Below are 17,325 nucleotides of genomic sequence, written 5' to 3' on the forward strand. Positions count from 1 at the left end.
CCCTCCATCAACCTCAGCCTGGACCAATCTACACGGGAGGTCCACTTCCTAGACACCATGGTGCAAATAAGTGATGGTCACATCAACACCACCCTATACCGAAAACCTACCGACCGCTACGTCTACCTTCATGCCTCCAGCTTCCATCCCGGACACACCACAAGATCCATTGTCTACAGCCAAGCACTGAGGTACAACCGTATCTGCTCTAACCCCGCAGACAGAGACCAACACCTACAAAATCTCCACCAAGCATTCTCAAGACTACAGTACCCACACGAGGAAATAAGGAAACAGATCAACAGAGCCAGACGTGTACCCAGAAGCTTCCTACTGGAAGACAAACCCAAGAAAGAAACCAACAGGACTCCACTGGCCATCACATACAGTCCCCAGCTCAAACCCCTACAACGCATCATCAGGGATCTACAACCCATCCTGGACAATGATCCCACACTTTCACAGGCCTTGGGTGGCAGACCAGTCCTCGCCCACAGACAACCTGCCAACCTGAAGCATATTCTCACCAGCAACTGCACACCGCGCCATAGTAACTCTAGCTCAGGAACCAATCCATGCAACAAACCTCGATGCCAACTCTGCCCACATATCTACACCAGCAACACCATCACAGGACCTAACCAGATCAGCCACACCATCACCGGTTCATTCACCTGCACTTCCACCAATGTAATATATGCCATCATATGCCAGCAATGCCCCTCTGCTATGTACATCGGCCAAACTGGACAGTCTCTAAGGAAAAGGATAAATGGACACAAATCAGACATTAGGAATGGCAATATACAAAAACCTGTAGGAGAACACTTCATCCTCCCTGGCCACACAATAACAGATCTTAAGGTGGCCATCCTACAGCAAAAAAACTTTAGGACCAGACTTCAAAGAGAAACTGCTGAGCTCCAGTTCATCTGCAAATTTGACACCATCAGCTCAGGATTAAACAAAGACTGTGAATGGCTTGCCAATTACAGAACCAGTTTCTCCTCCCTTGGTTTTCACACTTCAACTGCTAGAACAGGGCCTCATCCTCCCTGATTGATCTAACCTCGTTATCTCTAGCTTGCTTCTTGCCTGCTTATATATACACCTGCCCCAGGAAATTTCCACCACTTGCATCCGAAGAAGTGGGTATTCACCCACGAAAGCTCATGCTGCAAAACGTCTGTTAGTCTATAAGGTGCCACAGGATTCTTTGCTGCTTTCACCTTGGTAAAGGGGCCACTGTGGATTTAAAGATCACCAGTCTCTGATAACGTATTGCTGACTGCTGTTAAGGGACATCTAAAACTACTAGAAATCTGTTAGTCTTTAAGGTGCACCAGACTCCTCATTGTTTTTGCGGATACAGACTAACACGGCTACCTCCCGATACTTAAAACTACTAGAACGGCTAGAGACGGGAGAGAAATGTCTCACCACCCTTTCTGCTTTCCCTGCTCCCCTCTATAGCCAGTAAGTGTACCCCATTTGTGACAGTCGTTCAGCTAGTAAAGAGAAAGAGGAAAATGTGCCAAATTCTCAGCTAAACTTAGCTGGATTTCAACTTGATCATGAGACTCTACATTTCTGAGGTGGGTAACGCTGTACAGGTACTGAAGTGAGAGGCTAGGCCTAGTGTGCCCACCATTGCAACACCTAACTGATCTTGGAGTGTAAATCTTTTCAAAAGGGATTTAGGCATTCTTATTCCCAAGTGCCTAAATCCCTTTTGAAAATATGTGGGCTCCTAAATCAGTGAGGCTTCGCACCAACGCATACAGAAATATCTAAATCCCTTTAAAATATTGGGCTTAAAGGTCTACCTAGCTGAACGCAAATGTACCTTGCTAGCAATGCCTGTGGCATGTGGCTCCATGAAACTCTGCACCTCTGCTAGTGGGGTGTATTTCACCAGGAGCCTCTTTCACTCCTGCCTTCTCGCTCTCTGCCGGCTCCTCTGTCCCCATGTGCCACACGTCCCGGCAGCGATCGTCGTGTGGATTCTGCCAGTTTTCACAAGCCAGCCTTTGTTTTTTCTCCCCAGCTGTTCTGTGCGGATGGAGAATATAACTCGATGGCCACCGCCTTCTTCAACACGCCTGAGAAGAGTGTCGTCAGCCTCTTTCACAACCCCCCAGGTCGGTTCTGGCTCGGCCGACAGGACGCTGAGCTGCAGGCAGAACGGGGCGGGGGCTTGGGGCTAGTGGCAAGTCCAGGGCAGCAGACCCAGAATTAGGAAGCAAGTCCCGTTGCTCAGTTTGTGGTCAGACGTTCTTGTGTTAGCCCAGCCCTGCCACCCTGCCGGGTGAGCTCTGTTCAGTAACGCTCATAGGCTCAAGGGACCATTGCAATAATCTAGTCTGACCTCCTGCACATCGCAGGCCACAAAACCTCACCCAGCCGCTCCTGTAATGGACCCTTAACTTCCGGCTGAGTTACTGAACTCCTCAAATCATGGTTTAAAGACTTCAAGTTACAGAGAATTCACCATTTACCCTGAGCCCCTGTAAAAAGATCCTCCCTGCTGGCAAATAGCAACCCTCCGCAGAGCCTGCTGGGTGTGCAGGCTCCAGGGCTCTGCAGTGTGTAACACATTAATGGTGGTGGTGTCACGTAGGAGCCCTAGGGTGTGGACCAAGGCCCATTGTGCCGGGTGCTGTACAAACAGAACAAGGACAGTCCCGGCTATGCCCAGCACAGCTCCCCATCACAGGGAACGGGAGCAACCCACCGATCAGCCCGGGCCAGCTCTTGGCAAAGCTTTAAGAGCAGAGGCAGCAGGAGCGCTTCATAGCGTTTACAAATACCCTGTTGTGAGACATCCTAAATCTTTCAGCCTGACCTCGTCGGAGGAACAGGGCCTTGCTTTGTTCGTACTCACTAATTCATAAAATGCAGTTGTTTGCGAGATGCCTGCCATTCACTAGCGTGAATCGGGTGATCTGCTCTTGAATATGCGTTGAAACAAACTAGTCTCCAGCCAGAGGTGACTACGTCAGGTCTGAGTAGGAGACCTGTGTCAGAAGACTTGTGCTTTTGTGTCAATGGCTGATTTGGGGCTTTTAAAAGTCAAGGTCTGGATTTGGATCTGCAAAGTGGTATCAATGTTTGTTTGGTCCCACAAAATTCCCCCCTCCCTTAGCCTGTGATAAGCACCCTGTCCGTGGGCACATGCGCTCAGACAGGCATGATGAGAGCTGTGGTGTGTTAGATTGTGTATAGATGGGACCTTGACAAGGAGGCTGCAGTGTCCCATGAGCACTCCTGTTCACTATCAGCCAAGCATTTTCCATTCGCCGCCTTCGGTCTCTGTTCCAGCCGTTCTCCTTCGTGTGCTCGCTCCGAAAGCTGGAGTCTGTTCTGGAAATGTTCTTTGGCTGCTTCCTGTTTGCTAAGGTCTCTCTCCTCTGAATGACTTTCCCTTCTGGTCATGTTTGGAATGTGGATTTTACTTTTTGGGTTGTCTAGAAATGAAATCTCATTTCACAGTGCCCAGAGTCCTGTCTGGGTTTGCGTTTCTCCGCTGACGTGATGCCTGGGTAACTTTAATTGAAAAGGCACAAGTTCCGCCTCTACCTCAGTAACAGCCGCTTGAATCTCATGCCTGGTCTTTCACTGACAGCTGATGCACAGAGATGGCTGTCCCTTGAGTGCACTGAACTGGCAACTCCAGCACTGGTTGCACTCGGTGATGGTGACTTTCCTATGGAGATAGGATGGGACCCAGAGGGCTTGTGGTGCTCCAGACCGTTCCCTCTCCTGGCTCAAACCTTGGTTGACAGCTGCTGTGGAAATGTTCAACGGGGATGGGGTTGGGGTGCTCACCTACTTGACATCGCCTGAGGATGCAGGTCCAGGGAGTGCTGGGTGGGGGGGACTTCAGGGCACTGCACAAGAGCCTCTACACAGGTGATGTCCAGTGAGGCAGCTGCAGTGTGGCTGGCAAGACTTCTGTGACAGGTGGCATGCACAAGCAGCAGGGGGTGTCCCTGGTGAATATAGAGCAGGAAGGTTCATTGCTCTGCCTGGAAACAATCATGGCACAGCACTGTAAGGAACACGATACACTGGGTCAAATTGTCTTGGCTTCCGCAAAGGAAAACGAGGCCTCTCCAGTGGATTAGAATTTTGTGGCCTCCTCCAGAACTGGCTGTGCTAGGTTATCTGGGCTTTCCAAAGTCTTTGAAGTCCCTCGCAAGAGGCTGTTAAGGAGAGTACATCCTCCAAGGGGAGGGTCACAGTATCGTCCTGGGGTAGAAACTGAGAAGCAGAAAGCCAATGAAACAATCGGTTTGAATTGTGGCCAAAGGCTACGGGGGTGGGCAGATCCTGGACTAGGCCTGGAGTTCAGTATGAAATTAACAACCTGGAAAGAGGGGTGAGCGGTGAGGGCGAGTCATAGAAAGGACGATTGAGAGACACGTAGAAGGGCCTGACCCTGCGAGGGGGAATGAGCAGCATGCGGGCGGGTGAACTGCTTGACAGCTGGTGGATAACCCGGTGGGAAGAGGAATCGGACCTGCTCCTACAAGTGTCTCAGTCTGAATTAACCCTGGCAGCTCACCGCAAACCTCTGCTCACGGGAGCAGAGATCAGTTTAGGAATGAGACCGAACCCCCTGAATGAGTGAGCTGCTCCCCCAACGTAACCGTGCCAGAACTGCTCAGCCCTGTCTGAAGGGGCAGTGAGCAGGGACAGGCGGGCACAGGGAGGAGCAATGAAGACTTTCCTGCAGAGCAGTGTTTCGTGAAGAGGTGAATCAGGTCAGGGAAAGGCCTCCTGGCTAACGAGTGGGGCGGGGGAGCATTCATGGGAGCCCTTTGTTCAGAGCAAGGGGATTTGGAGCTATTGAAAGGCAACGGGTATAAAATAGCTGCAAGGAAAGCACAAGTAACCTGCGGCGTCCCTGGCCAGAGAACATCGGGGCCCAGAGCAGAGCAGGGTTTGGAAAGGCCTGGCCCGTGTGTGGCCCACGAGAACAGCTGCAGTTACAGGATTTTGTAAAGGTTTTAGGGCTGTGAACCGTCCTGCTCCAGGGCACGAGCTGGCTGCAGGGATCGGGGCAGGCTGTCGCAGGCTGGGGCTGCGTTCCAAGTACCTGCCTGCGGAGGGCTTGGCGATCGGAGCCAGCCAAGGGATGAGAGGGGGAAAGATCTCGTTCTTTGAGGGGAAATACCAGTCTTTACTTGTGAGACGTCTACAGTGGCTAGGTGGGTCCGCCCTGCTGCCATGACCATTAATGGAGGGGGATTGGAGCAGGGTGGTGAGGAGCTTCACTGGATCCGGGGGATGGGGGAGGGTTGTACAATCGGTTCTGCCCTTTCTCAGCCCCCTCGGTGATGCTGTTCTCTAGGGTGTGCGATGACAGACCGATGCGCCTTGCTCTTCTGGTCTGACAGGCTGGTGTACGTTTACAGGCGCCCATCCTCTCAGACCCACATCATGGCAGTAATGGGGGGGCTGCTAACGAGCTCTGAGGTGTGGAAGGGGTGAAACCAACCGCCTGGGCCTCTCCTCTTCCCCCCCCCCCCCTGCAGGTTCTTACAATCCCATGACCCTGGGGATGTTCACCCTGATGTATTTCTTTCTGGCCTGTTGGACCTATGGGCTCACGGTGTCGGCAGGTGTCTTCATCCCTTCCCTGCTGATTGGAGCTGCCTGGGGGCGACTCTTTGGCATATCGTTGGCCTACCTGACCAGTGGAGCGGTGAGTTACCCCCTGGGCGGGGAGGGAGCTCTGATCTCCAGAAACGGAGTGCTGACAGTGAAGCCATGTTTTGCTTGCAGATTTATTAGTGCTCCGTGTCTGGAGGTCAGCTGAGGAGCTGGGGGGGGGCGGAGGTCGTGCTGGAGTTTTAGCTGAGTTAGTGAAGGAAGAAAGACAAGCTTAGATACTGCAAAATCCCAGCTAGAAAGGGAGTGGATCCTGCTTGCTGCCCTTCGCCGCCTCACCCAGCAGAAGCTCCTGAGCAAGCGCTGTACAAGTCCTCCCGAGTGGCTAAGGCTCCCTGCAGAGCGTCCCCGGGGCAGTGCTTGCTGGAGCTTGGTGAGGATGTTGTCAAGGGGCCTTTCCCGCTTTGCAGTGTATTGGATGCTCCAGCAGATGGGTGGCTGTGGCTTTTGTTGTCCGGCCTGTGGCTGGCACGTAAGGTGGCTGCCTCTGCCACTGTGGGGATACAAGTTGGATGGCTCTGTCCCACCCCGTGTAACTCGCTATTCCTGTCTCTCCTGTTCAGATCTGGGCCGACCCCGGGAAGTACGCTCTGATGGGGGCCGCAGCGCAGCTGGGTGAGTTCGGCTCGCCATTAGGAAATGCCCGGTAGGAGGCGTTCGTTGCGTTCCATGGAGACTGGGCTGTGTCCGGATGTGTCTCTGCTGGGAACATCTGGTAGAAAACCCAGCCTCTCTATGCTCGGAATGCTGCTGGCCAGCCCCAGGCAGCGTGTCGGCAGCTGACTGCGGTGGGGGAAAAGCCTTTCGTTTAACGTTGAAAGGAATCGTGCACCTGGCATGTCAGGGGTTCAGCTTGTCTTGTGAACTGGAGACTGAAGTGCAGCCGCTGGGAGGGGGTGCTGTGAAGGGAGGGGCTGTTAATGGAGAGCAGGTCTCCCAGGACTGGCCTGGGCCTGTCTTGTTAGACGGCAGCTGGCGGCATGGCACAAAGCACCTGGTTACACACGTCAGACTTTGCAGTGCAGGCTTGTCTGTTCGCTGCCTGACCGTGTCCGGTGTGGAACCACAGAGCTCCCTTGGGTCCCCTCGCGGCCCATGGGTGGCTCCCCACAGAGCAGCACCGGCTGTGGGCGCTGCCCCTCACTCTGCGCTGCCCCTCGCTGCTGCTAATGTTAACTCCTAGCATGGACGAGCCCTGGGTCCAGCAGCAACCCAAAAAGCAGAGCTCTCCACACAGGCACTGAAGAGCCCTAGCAAACATGGCGTCATCCTGGGCTGCAGGTAGCTAGGCAGGGTACAGCCGACGTGAGCCAGCTGGTGCCCTTCCCTCCTGCTAGACTCTGTGCCTCCATTCCCCACCCACACACAACGCAGGCACTGCCCCACCCCATACACCCTTCGTGGAGCCATCTCTCCAGGCCAAACCCCAAGGCAGGGTCGTCCCCAGAGTTCAGGTACATGCAGCAGCCATGGGGGCCAGCTAACGCCCCCGCACAGGGGCTCAGAGCCTTTGTGGGACCCTCCCCTTGCTCTCCCTCCTGGTACCGCCAACATGTGTGCCTCTCCCTCAGGTGGGATAGTGAGAATGACCCTGAGCCTGACCGTCATCATGATGGAAGCGACAGGCAACGTCACCTACGGATTCCCCATCATGTTGGCACTGATGACAGCTAAGATCGTGGGTGACTACTTCGTGGAGGTGAGCAGTCCAGGCTGTGTCCGTTCTGAATGAGGGCCAGCAGGCGAGGCAACGGCTGCGGGAGCCAGCAGCTGCTCTCTGGTTTGGGGCTGTATGCGAGTATGGGGCTGGCGGAGCTTTGGGAGCCTGCTGATTGGTCGTGGCTCGGCACCACCACCTATTGAGGCAGCCTGGCTGGGCTTGCCTGGGGAGACCACTTGATTGGTGGGGATGTTGGGGTCTTTGCCAAGCTCCATTAGCCTGAGTGGAGCAGAGTTAACACCTCCTTAATGGGCTGTGGCTAGTGACCCATCAGCTGAGCACTGAGGGGCTTTGGCAGCACTGCGTGTGGGAAGCCGAGGGACCAGACCAGGCTCGAGCAATTTGGAGGGCCCTTGCGGCCTGTGTCCATGTCGTGCCTGCCCTGTGGCTGATTGCTTTGCCTCTCCTCCTGCTGCAGGGTCTGTATGACATGCACATCCAGCTGCAGAGCGTTCCTTTCCTGCACTGGGAGGCTCCAGTGACGTCTCACTCCCTCACAGCCAGGTAAATGAGCTGCCGTTCTGCAGGGCTGCTAGGCCCCTGGCCACTTTCCTTGGATCCCTAGTGGCTGCATTGGACAGAACAGCCCCTGGCACCGCAGCGAGTGGGGCTGCAGTCTGGCAGGGGAGAGCAGGTGGAACTCCGTGCCCTGGGCTGCAGAGCTCCCAAGACTGGCTGCTAACAGAGCAAACCGCACAGGCGGCGTCTGCCAGTTCAAATTTCCAGTGCCGCTGGGTCTGAGAGCTTTGAACATGTCTGCCAACGGGTCTGGTGGGTCTGTCCATTCCCGCCCCACGTCAGTGCGGTGGCACCAGGACGAACCTGAGCTTTTTTTTACCACTTCTTAGGCAGTTTGATTAGAAAGGGAAGGGGATGGGGTGGCAAGGGGTCCTGGGATTGGGACTGATACAGGGCGCCCCACTGCCGGCCCCAGGGCCCCAGAGACAGAGCTCTGGACGGTCTGGTGGTGTCTGGATGTCAGCCCATTCTTGGTAGCCGAGTGATTGCTTCACAGCCCACTAGTGCAGGGGGTTGTATTCCCCATGGAGGGGGTCTACCTCCCTGCCCTCCCCAGTGCCCAGCTCGGACTGGGGGCAGGCGTAAGAGTGGCATGGGGGCGGGGCCTCTCCCAGGGGGCGGGGCCATCTGCATGGTACTCGCTGTGTGGGATCTGGGAGGTTCCTGTGGGTAGAAAGCTCCTGGGGGAGGAGAGGTGGTGCCGGGGCGGGGTGGAGCTGGGTTCTCAGTCACTGCTGCCCATCCGATGCCTGGGCTGTTCCACAAGGGCCCCCGGAGCTGCATCCGCTCGCTGGATAGTGCCTGGTCCTAGAGGTAGAGGCTGCCCCCTAGTGACAGGCGAAGGAAAGTAGCCGTCTGGAGCTGCTCTCGTCCAGAGGCAAACCCATAGAGACGGGTTTGTGCACGGAGCCTGCCAGGCCCTGGGGAGGGCAGATCACAGCGATGGCAGCTGTGCCACGCACAGACCCCTCCAGCTGCTCTCCTGTTTGTCCCATTATGCTAGCTAATGTAGTGTTCGTTTGGGGGTTATTTGTGTCTGTGGTCAGATTGGCTGTGATCTTTTTCTGCAGCATGGGGCACCAGCTGGGATCTGGGCATGTCTCCCCAACCAAATTCCCTGCCTTGGCAGGGGTCCCGGGCACTGGTGGCACCTCAGCTCCTCCTGTTCTCTACCTGTGCACACGACAGCTTAGTCTTCGGTCTAGCTAGGGTGTCTGGACTCAGCGCTGGGGTAGCTGCATCTGGCCCAGGCTGTGCAGGAGAGCAGACTAGATCCCCCGTCTGGCCTTAAACTCTGGGACACTCTGGAAGGCTGCTGCTAAGTGGCTGTCCTGGGCCGTAGCATGGGGAGAATGTAGGGAACTCGAAAGAAGCTGCAGACCCAAAGGCAGAACCTGGCCCGCCTAGCAAGTTTAAATAAGGTCCTCATGATAATGTGGGGACCAGGGCCCAGCCTGGGGTAGGGTGGGGAGTCGACTTTTGGCTGGTGTGGTGGGCACTGCCCTCTGTCTGAGCCGGGCAGCGCACTCCCCCGCACCGGTGGGGAAGAGGCTAGTCCCAGCCTGCCATCACCTAGTGCTCTGTCCCCTGCAGGGAGGTGATGAGCGCGCCTGTGACCTGCCTCAGGAGGATTGAGAAGGTGGGGACGGTCGTGGACATCCTCAGCGACACATCATCCAACCACAACGGCTTTCCCGTGGTAGAGAGCAGCCCGGACCCCACGCAGGTGGGGCAGACCACTGGCCAGCCGCCGGCCCTGCCCCAGAACCATGGGCTGCTGAAGTAACACCCACAATGGGGGTGGGGGTTGGGCCACTCTGCAGCGTTCAGGGTGCAGCCTGAACCACTGAATCGGGCCAACGTTTGGCTGCCAATGCAGGGCCCCAGCCGGCTGGAGACCTGGCAGCTGCAGTGACGTCTCCCTGACCCTTGTGGGTGCTAGGGGGCCTTCACCAAGCCTCCTCCCATGTGCACACCGGCCCAGCCCCCGGGGTACCCTAGGAGCCCTGGGTTCATGGGCACTGGCTGCTCCTGGCATGGTTCTCTGCACCCAGGTGCTCTCAGGCTGGAGGCTTCTCTGCCCTGCAGCTCCCAGCATTGCTGCTGCCACCGGTGAAGCCGACCCAGCGTGAGCAGTGATGGAAAGAGGCTGCTCCGTTCCCTGGGGCTGCAGGACCTTGCTGAGCTGGCTGGGGCTTGGTGTGGTCTCCAGGGGGGCGGTCACGACTTCCCCCATCTCTAGCTAGGACTCCCCAGTGCCTCCTGTGCTGATGGGCCGTGTGACCTGCTCGCTGGCAGCCAGGAGCCAATGGGGTGGTATGAGGGTGACCCAAAGTGCCAGCACTGTTCAGAGGTGCCGTGGCCGGGCACATGTGTCTTGGGGGGCCAGACACCAGGAGAACGACCCGCTCCCCAGCTAGCCCCGTGGTGCGCGTAGCAACATGTGTCCCATTGCCGAAGCCTTGGCGATGCACGGCCCTGCGTGCTAGCATCTTGCACCAGCTGGTACTGGGGAGCAAACCCTGGCTCTCCATCAGAAATCGGCATTCCCTGCTGATCCCAGCCCCCGAGTTCCCCGCCTCCCCCCTTGCCCTTTCCTGGGGCACCCAGACGCTCTTTGTGCAGCCCCTGGGGACAGCGAACCAAGCTCCACCCCGCTCGTGCTGCATTGCTGCCGTATGGTGGCCTCTCGCCATTCCCAGGGCTGGATCCTGCGTGGCGTGTGCAGGCCGACAGCCGACCCTGGGGCTCTCGGCTCTGCATCCCCATAGGCCTGCCTGCTTGTAACCACAGGGCAATGAGCAGCCAGGGCCTGTCTCTGGCCCGTCGGGCTGATTGCTGAGCTCTCCTCGGCCCCTGTCCACGCCCGGCATTCTCTCTTGCAGGTGGCAGGACTGCGAGGCCTGATCCTGCGCTCCCAGCTGATTGTTCTCCTGAAGCACAAGGTAAATGAGTCCGTGCGATCGGGAGCCTTTCTCCTCCCACTGGACTCGCTGTAATGGCCTGGACAGGCACCGTTGGATGTGTGACCCCTCTGTCCCTCTAGTGGGGTGCGTCCGGCCCAGCCCCTCTGCTGTCCTCTGCCCAGGGCTAGCTCAGGGAGGTGGCATCAGCCTGGTTCAGTGAACTAGGAACTGAACTCCCCTTCCCTGTCGTATTGCAGGGGCTAAGCTGTCCTTGCTGCCCAGGTACCACTGGGCGTGATGCCCGCCACTTCCTGTGGCAGCTCCTGGCTCTTCTCCCCTGCTGCTGTCGAGCGGGGCAGGCTGTAGCTAGGCGGGTCGCCAGCTCTCTGCCAGGGGGCTGCTGTTCCTACATGTGGTGAAGGGTCCCCCTGACTCGCTGCCCAAGGGCGAGCCGGGCACGTCGGTGCCATGTGGTGGACCCACCATCCACTAGGAAATGCTTGTGAGCACCATTCTGCACAAGGGAGACAATCCGCTGGCCAAACAGACTGGGAGCCTGGAGATCGGGGCTATGTCCCCGGCTCTGCCAGCTCTGGGGCAAGTCCCTCTGCCCACCGCCTCCCTCGCAGGGGCTGCCGGCCTGCCTGCTGCACCCCACGGCAGAAGAGCTGAGTGCTGGGATGCAGTGAAGTGGCCTGGCCCTATGGGATGTTCCGGGGCGAAGGACGTTTCTCTGTTTGCTCCATTACGTTCTCGCCCCGTCAAGTGGCAGCTGCCCGGTTTTACCCCAGACTAACTGGATCTGCGCAGTGCTGGGATTCCGGCTGCCCGTGGACAGTTGCTGGCTGCTGCCAGTGGGCCTGCAGGAGCAGAGTGCGACCTGTCAGAGTGGGAGGCAGCTGATCTGCCAGGTCAGGACTCCTGGCTGGCTTGGAGCCACGGCACCTGTACCAAGGGTCTCCCCTCTCCTAGGTCTTCGTGGAAAGAGCCAACCTGACCCTGGTTCAGAGGCGGCTGAAGCTGAAGGATTTCCGGGACGCCTACCCCCGCTTCCCCCCCATCCAGTCCATTCACGTCTCCCAGGACGAGCGCGAATGCATGATGGACCTGACTGAGTTCATGAACCCGTCGCCCTACACGGTGCCCCAGGTATGGCTCGCTGGGGGCAGGGCATGGTGCTGCAGATCCACCTTTGGGAACGAGCCAGCGGGGACAGGGCGGGCTGAGTTGGGCCCACTCCCAATGGGAAGAAAACACCCCTCCCCCGGGGTGAGTGGGGCTCCCTGTCTCACAAAAGGTGGGGACAAGAGCCTATTACAAAGGGGCTGCTCAGTCCCCTCGGCCCTCCCGGGGGGCTGGCACCACAAGGGCAGTGCTCCCTGTTTGGCCCCATGACAGGCAGCGGCTGGCAGCCTCCAGGGCTCTCTGACCTCCTGGCCTCGCTCTGGATTGCAGGAGGCGTCTCTGCCGAGGGTCTTCAAGCTGTTCCGGGCACTGGGCCTGCGGCACTTGGTGGTGGTGGATAATCACAATGAGGTGAGTGGCTGGCGGCTCTGGGGCAATGTAGCACCCTGGTGAGTTCCCCCGGTTCCATATGGGGCAGCCAGCTGTGGCAGAGCCCCGTCACCACAGACACACATGCTGGGGTGAGCTGTGCGGGGCGCTCATTGGTCCCTCTGCCTCCCTTCCTGCAGGTGGTCGGGCTGGTGACCAGGAAGGATCTGGCGAGATACCGACTAGGAAAGGAAGGGCTGGAGGAACTGTCCCTGGCACAGACATGACGCTCCTGGGGCGGTTGCTTTGCCGTGTTGAGCCCCGTTCCCCTGGAGGCGTCGGCAGAGAGCTGGTCCCCGCAGGCTGCCGCGCCACCCGGTGCGTTCGGCACGAATGCCCAGCCCCTGATTGTGCGTCTTGTCCGTCGCCGTGTTCCCATTTTACTGGCTGCCTGTCCCCTGTGTCGGCTGGGCGTCGCTGCAGCCTCCTCTCCTGTCACCCGCGGGAGCAGGTGCTGGGCAGATTCCTGGTTTCCCCCCCTCTGCACGCTGGGCCCTTGGAGCAGCTTTGAGGCTAGAGAGCACTGGGGTGGGGAAGCCGATCCCAGCGCCCTGGGGGAGCGTGAGCATGCTACGAAGCTGGGCAGCAGACATCCCCCGGCTAACCCCCGGCCGGCGCATTACAAGCCAGAGCCGCCTCCACACCCCACGCTGCCTCCTGGAATATGTGCTCCAGACTTCAGGAACCAGAATCATGTGGATCTGACCCAGTCTGCAGCCACCATTGACCAATGTCCATCCCGCCTGGGCTTCCTCTGCACCAAAGCCTTTACCCGGGACACAGGCCTGGGAGCTGGCAGGGCCTGGTCCAGTATCTTGTAGCAGGGACTTGCCACGCAAAGCCTCCCTGGATCCACGGGCCACCAACTGGGGACCAGTGTCTTAATGCTGCCCACAACTGAGGTGGCTTTTAACCCTGTGTGCGAAGGGAGCAGTGTACCCCAATTCCACAGCCCCAGCCTTGCAGCTTGGCGGGGCTCCGATGACACGGACACACACAGACGACCGAGCAGATGGGCTGCCAGGGACTGGGTGCGGCTGGCTCTGCCACGTGCTGCAGCCAGGCCCTATTTGGCTGACATGTCTGAGACCCTGGGCCAGCCCATGGGCACGGTCCTCCTGGCACTGCCTGTGCTGTGTGTCTCAGACGCAACGCAGCCCCCGCCCTCCTCATGCCCTCTTGTCTCTCCCAGGCGCGGATCACCCTGGGCCCCTCCTGGGGAGGGTGAATGGCCAGGGCTTGTTTGGATGCAGGCGATTGGTGAAGGATTCTCCCTGGGGCGTATGTACCGAGTGGGTGTTGGCGCCACAGGAAGGTACCCGGTGCCGAGTGCTGCCCAGCTGCGGGGCCGGGTAGGGTTGGACCCCATGCTGGGGATGGGAGGTTTCTCTCTGTAGAGCGCAGTGGTTATCAAAGGCCTTGTACAACGACCGCCGTGGCCTCCAGCTGCAGCCAGTCCCGGACACCCATGCGACTGCTAATGGGAAGTGCAGCATCTGGGCCCTCTTGGCCTGTTCCTGGAGAGTAGCCATCTCAGCAGAGCAGGGCTGCCCCCTCTGTCCAGTCTGTGCCGCCTTCCCTGGTCGCTGGGCGTCCTGCGCCTGGCTTCCCTTAGGCGGGGGGCTCCAGGGGATGGGGCAGGGGGCTGAAAGGAAGAGGGACCTGCCTCGTGAATATTTATGGGATGAAGTGATGCCATGTGGGACCCTGAAGCGGAGCATTTACAAACGATCCCCTGCTTCCAGAGAAGGGTTTGCCCCGGTCAGGTAGCCTCTGTCCCTAGCTCCTGTCCGTTCTGCCTGCTCTCCTGGGCTCCACTCAGTGCCGGCAGCACAGGCCTGAGGTGCAGCTCATGCTCCTGATGAGAGGGGGGTGGGTCCAAAATGCACAGAGACCGTAAGAAATAAAATCACTGGAACCAAACCGCTGCTGCCGGATCTGCTTTTCCGTCTGCGCCCCGTCCCGGCCGCACCGCTCCTGGGCAGCCCGGTGAGATCTAACGGGGTCAGGCCAGGGCAGGGAGCAGTGTCTGGTTCAGGGGGACAGACGCAGAAAGAAACGGCTCTGCATGACTGGGGCTTAGAGTGAAGTCATCCCCACCTCCACCTCACAGAGCTCAGCTCTTGCCCAGCAAGGATGCCCCGTGGCTGAGGGGAAAGGCCGGGCCGGTGTGTGCGGAGCCGGGGCTAGCCAATCGGCACACCTGAGCTCGCCGCATGGCAGTCTCAGCCTCGTGCGAAGCCTTTACAAATTGGGGTGTGAAAGTCTGGCCTGAACTCACAGCTGCACTCAGTGCCAAGCAGTAAGTGAAAGATGCTGCTGGTGCCAGTTCCCAGAAGAGGCAGGGAATGTGACAGCTGAAAGTTCCGGGGCGCCAGCTCATCACTCTGCCCTGAGAGCCAGCTGCAGGTGGTGAGACAACAGGACAGCCAGATGCCATCTTGGCCGGCTTGGAGGTGGCAGAGGCTGCCTGCTGCAGGTCAGCCATTGCTCCAGCCCACGGGTTCCTGGAGCAGCCTTGGGAGAGGAGGCCTCTGGTCAGTGCAAGCCTTGTTCCTGCGTCCCCTTCCACGGGCCCTGCTCCCCTGCGGGCACAGTCCTGGAGCTAGGACTTCACCCACTGCTAGAAATGAGAGCTAGTGACCAGCCCCTTGCAGCCATTGTAGAGCTGGTCTCCCCTGGCAGCAGGCTGTGCCTCGCCAGTAATGTACAGACTGTTCATCAGCCAGTGTCTCACGCTGGAGTCTGAAATACCAGCCCCAGTGCGCATCTCAGTGTCCCAGTTACTCTGGGGTGGAGCAGTTTGTTCATGAGTAGCTTGCAGGTCACAGCCAAGGGCTCGGTCATCACCAGGTGTGGGGGGGTGGGGCTAGAGATTTTACACACCTGTGTCTACCAGAGGGCTGAGATCAGCCTCCCCAGAGCCCTTGGATACAAGGTAGGATCTTTCCAACCGAGAGAACTTGCCCCCTCCAGGCCGAGTGGATTCCAGTGTCTCCTCGGAGAGCTGCTTTAAACACCCAGGGCTCAAGCCCGCTCGCGTTGTAGATGCAGACCTCGCACAGTCAGCTAGTGCTGCTCGGGCAAGCGTGTTCCTGTACCTCTGGGGCAGGATCGGGCTCTGAAGGGGGGCACACAGGGCAATGGATGCCCTCCCTCTGGGACCCAAATAATGTTCTCTCAGAGCAGGCCACCATCTTCTCTGCCTCTCTCACCTTGTAACTGAATTTGTAAAAGGAGCAGTTGCAAACCCCAAGTGTCTGTTTTGGAAGCCTTGAGATTTTCTATAGGGAGATGACCCGTGGGAGATATTTTTGTGCTGAAATAAAGGCTGTTTATACTTTTATCCCAGCATCGGCTCCTTTCTCTTGCCATACAGCATTGGTTGGGGCGAAAGGCCAAGGCCACGCAGGCTGGGCAGCATTCGCCAGTGTGTACAGGGGTTTGTCCAGGCAGTCGGGCGAGGTGGGCGCTCAGGTGGAGGGTGAGGGCAGAGAGGCAGCTTTGGAGTTCTGCTCCCAGACCGATGGGGCTGAGGTGAAAGTGTGTCTGCTGGGAACCTGTTTGTCCTGGGCCCTCCTGCCCCAGCTAAGGCAGCCGGCGATGGGCCCGTCTCTGGGAAGGAAGAGGGAGGAGTCCAGTGGAGAGGGTCCAGAAGGGCGCACATGGGCCAGTGTCTGGCTGGTGAGCATCATGCTGCCCCTCGGATCCCATCAGGACTCGTCAATGTGCGCTGAGGGTGTTACTGCCACTTGCAGCGGGGAGTTGGACATGCAGAGCTGCTGGGGCCTGGCTGACAGTGGGAGAGCGCTGGGTAGAGCAAGCCCCCCACCCTGGTGATACCCCTCAAGGAAACCAGTTTGGCCACAGCCCTTGGCATCACCCATCTGCAGGGTCCTTGCTTTGTGCCAGGCATCACCCACCCCCGGTGGTCAGGAAGGACAGTGCCCTTTCCACACTGCCCATTTAACCACTAGAGAAACAAACCTGGATGTACAACTGGAACCAATGGGAAACAATGTCCCATCCTTCCCGCTTGCCTCCCTGGTGATTAGAGAGGAATCCTACGGGGGGGGGGCAAATTTCAGCCCCCTGGCTCGGCGCTGCCCTTTGTGCCTTGTGCACAGTGTAGTTAGGGGGCTGGTGATCTGGTTGGGGTCATCAGTGGTGCCAGGCTCAGCCCAGTCTGCCCTGTGGAACGCTGGCCAGGACAAGCCCCTACCAAGGGGGCCAGGACCGGCACCCCCCCATCCCCAGAAATGTGCCAGCAGTAGGATCCATGCAACACCCCCCTTTCCCCTGGCATGTGGCAGGAAACTGCAGGAGGAGCCTGCCAGAGACTCAGCAAGGCACAAGGAGCCGCTGCAGAGACAGCTAACGCAGGGCGCTTGGGGCTTTCCCTGCCTAGTGCTCACTGGCAGCCTCACCACCACCCTGCTGCCCTCTGTTCTAGTGCCCCCCCTTCACCTTCATATCACTCCTGCTGCCACCTTACCCTCCTTGTTCCTTTCCTGCCAGCTAATCCCCTCCAACCTAACCCGCACCTCCTACACCAGGTCCCAGCCAAGTGTTCACGCTGCAGCTATGGTCTGGCCCTACCGCTACCCTGCTTCTCTCTGCTCTAGTTAGACTGGAAGCTCTGCAGGGCTATGGCCATCTGCTACTGCATGTACAGGGCCTAGCACCACGGCCCGGGTCCCTAGTCACTGCCATAATAAATGTGAGGATAGATTTATTCTCCCTAAACACTGCGAAGCTGGCTGCTCCCATGCGGGCTCCTATTGCTTCTCTCCCTTCCCTAGCTTTCCCTACCTTGGCATTTCCTGTCCAGCTGCCTTCACGCTGCCGCCTTCGATGGCTGTCTGGAAAGGAGAACAGGATCTGCAAGGCGATAATTAAGGCCGACGTGTAAACTTGCACAATCTCTCTCTACTAGCAACACCCCAGTGA

The 17,325-nt window shown here is 58.3% G+C and overlaps 1 protein-coding gene across 2 annotated transcripts in view; it reads left to right on the forward strand.

Moving 5' to 3' along the window:
- The window catches only part of CLCN7 (chloride voltage-gated channel 7), a 62,344-nt gene extending 46,623 nt beyond the window's left edge, over positions 1-15,721 (forward strand). The window contains exons 16-25 of one of the 2 annotated variants that reach the window (XM_039491534.1): positions 2,048-2,141; positions 5,541-5,710; positions 6,240-6,291; positions 7,248-7,375; positions 7,815-7,900; positions 9,509-9,641; positions 10,801-10,860; positions 11,794-11,970; positions 12,277-12,357; positions 12,516-15,721. In XM_039491534.1, coding sequence (XP_039347468.1) covers positions 2,048-2,141; positions 5,541-5,710; positions 6,240-6,291; positions 7,248-7,375; positions 7,815-7,900; positions 9,509-9,641; positions 10,801-10,860; positions 11,794-11,970; positions 12,277-12,357; positions 12,516-12,602 — 1,068 coding nt within the window. In that variant the 3' untranslated portion in view covers positions 12,603-15,721. The remainder of the gene's footprint in view (positions 1-2,047; positions 2,142-5,540; positions 5,711-6,239; positions 6,292-7,247; positions 7,376-7,814; positions 7,901-9,508; positions 9,642-10,800; positions 10,861-11,793; positions 11,971-12,276; positions 12,358-12,515) is intronic. The other variant, XM_039491535.1, reaches the window with a different exon arrangement.
- The last annotated feature ends 1,604 nt before the right edge of the window (positions 15,722-17,325 follow it).

Source organism: Mauremys reevesii, linkage group 10 (genome assembly GCF_016161935.1).
Source record: "Mauremys reevesii isolate NIE-2019 linkage group 10, ASM1616193v1, whole genome shotgun sequence".
NCBI classification, from domain to species: domain Eukaryota; kingdom Metazoa; phylum Chordata; order Testudines; family Geoemydidae; genus Mauremys; species Mauremys reevesii.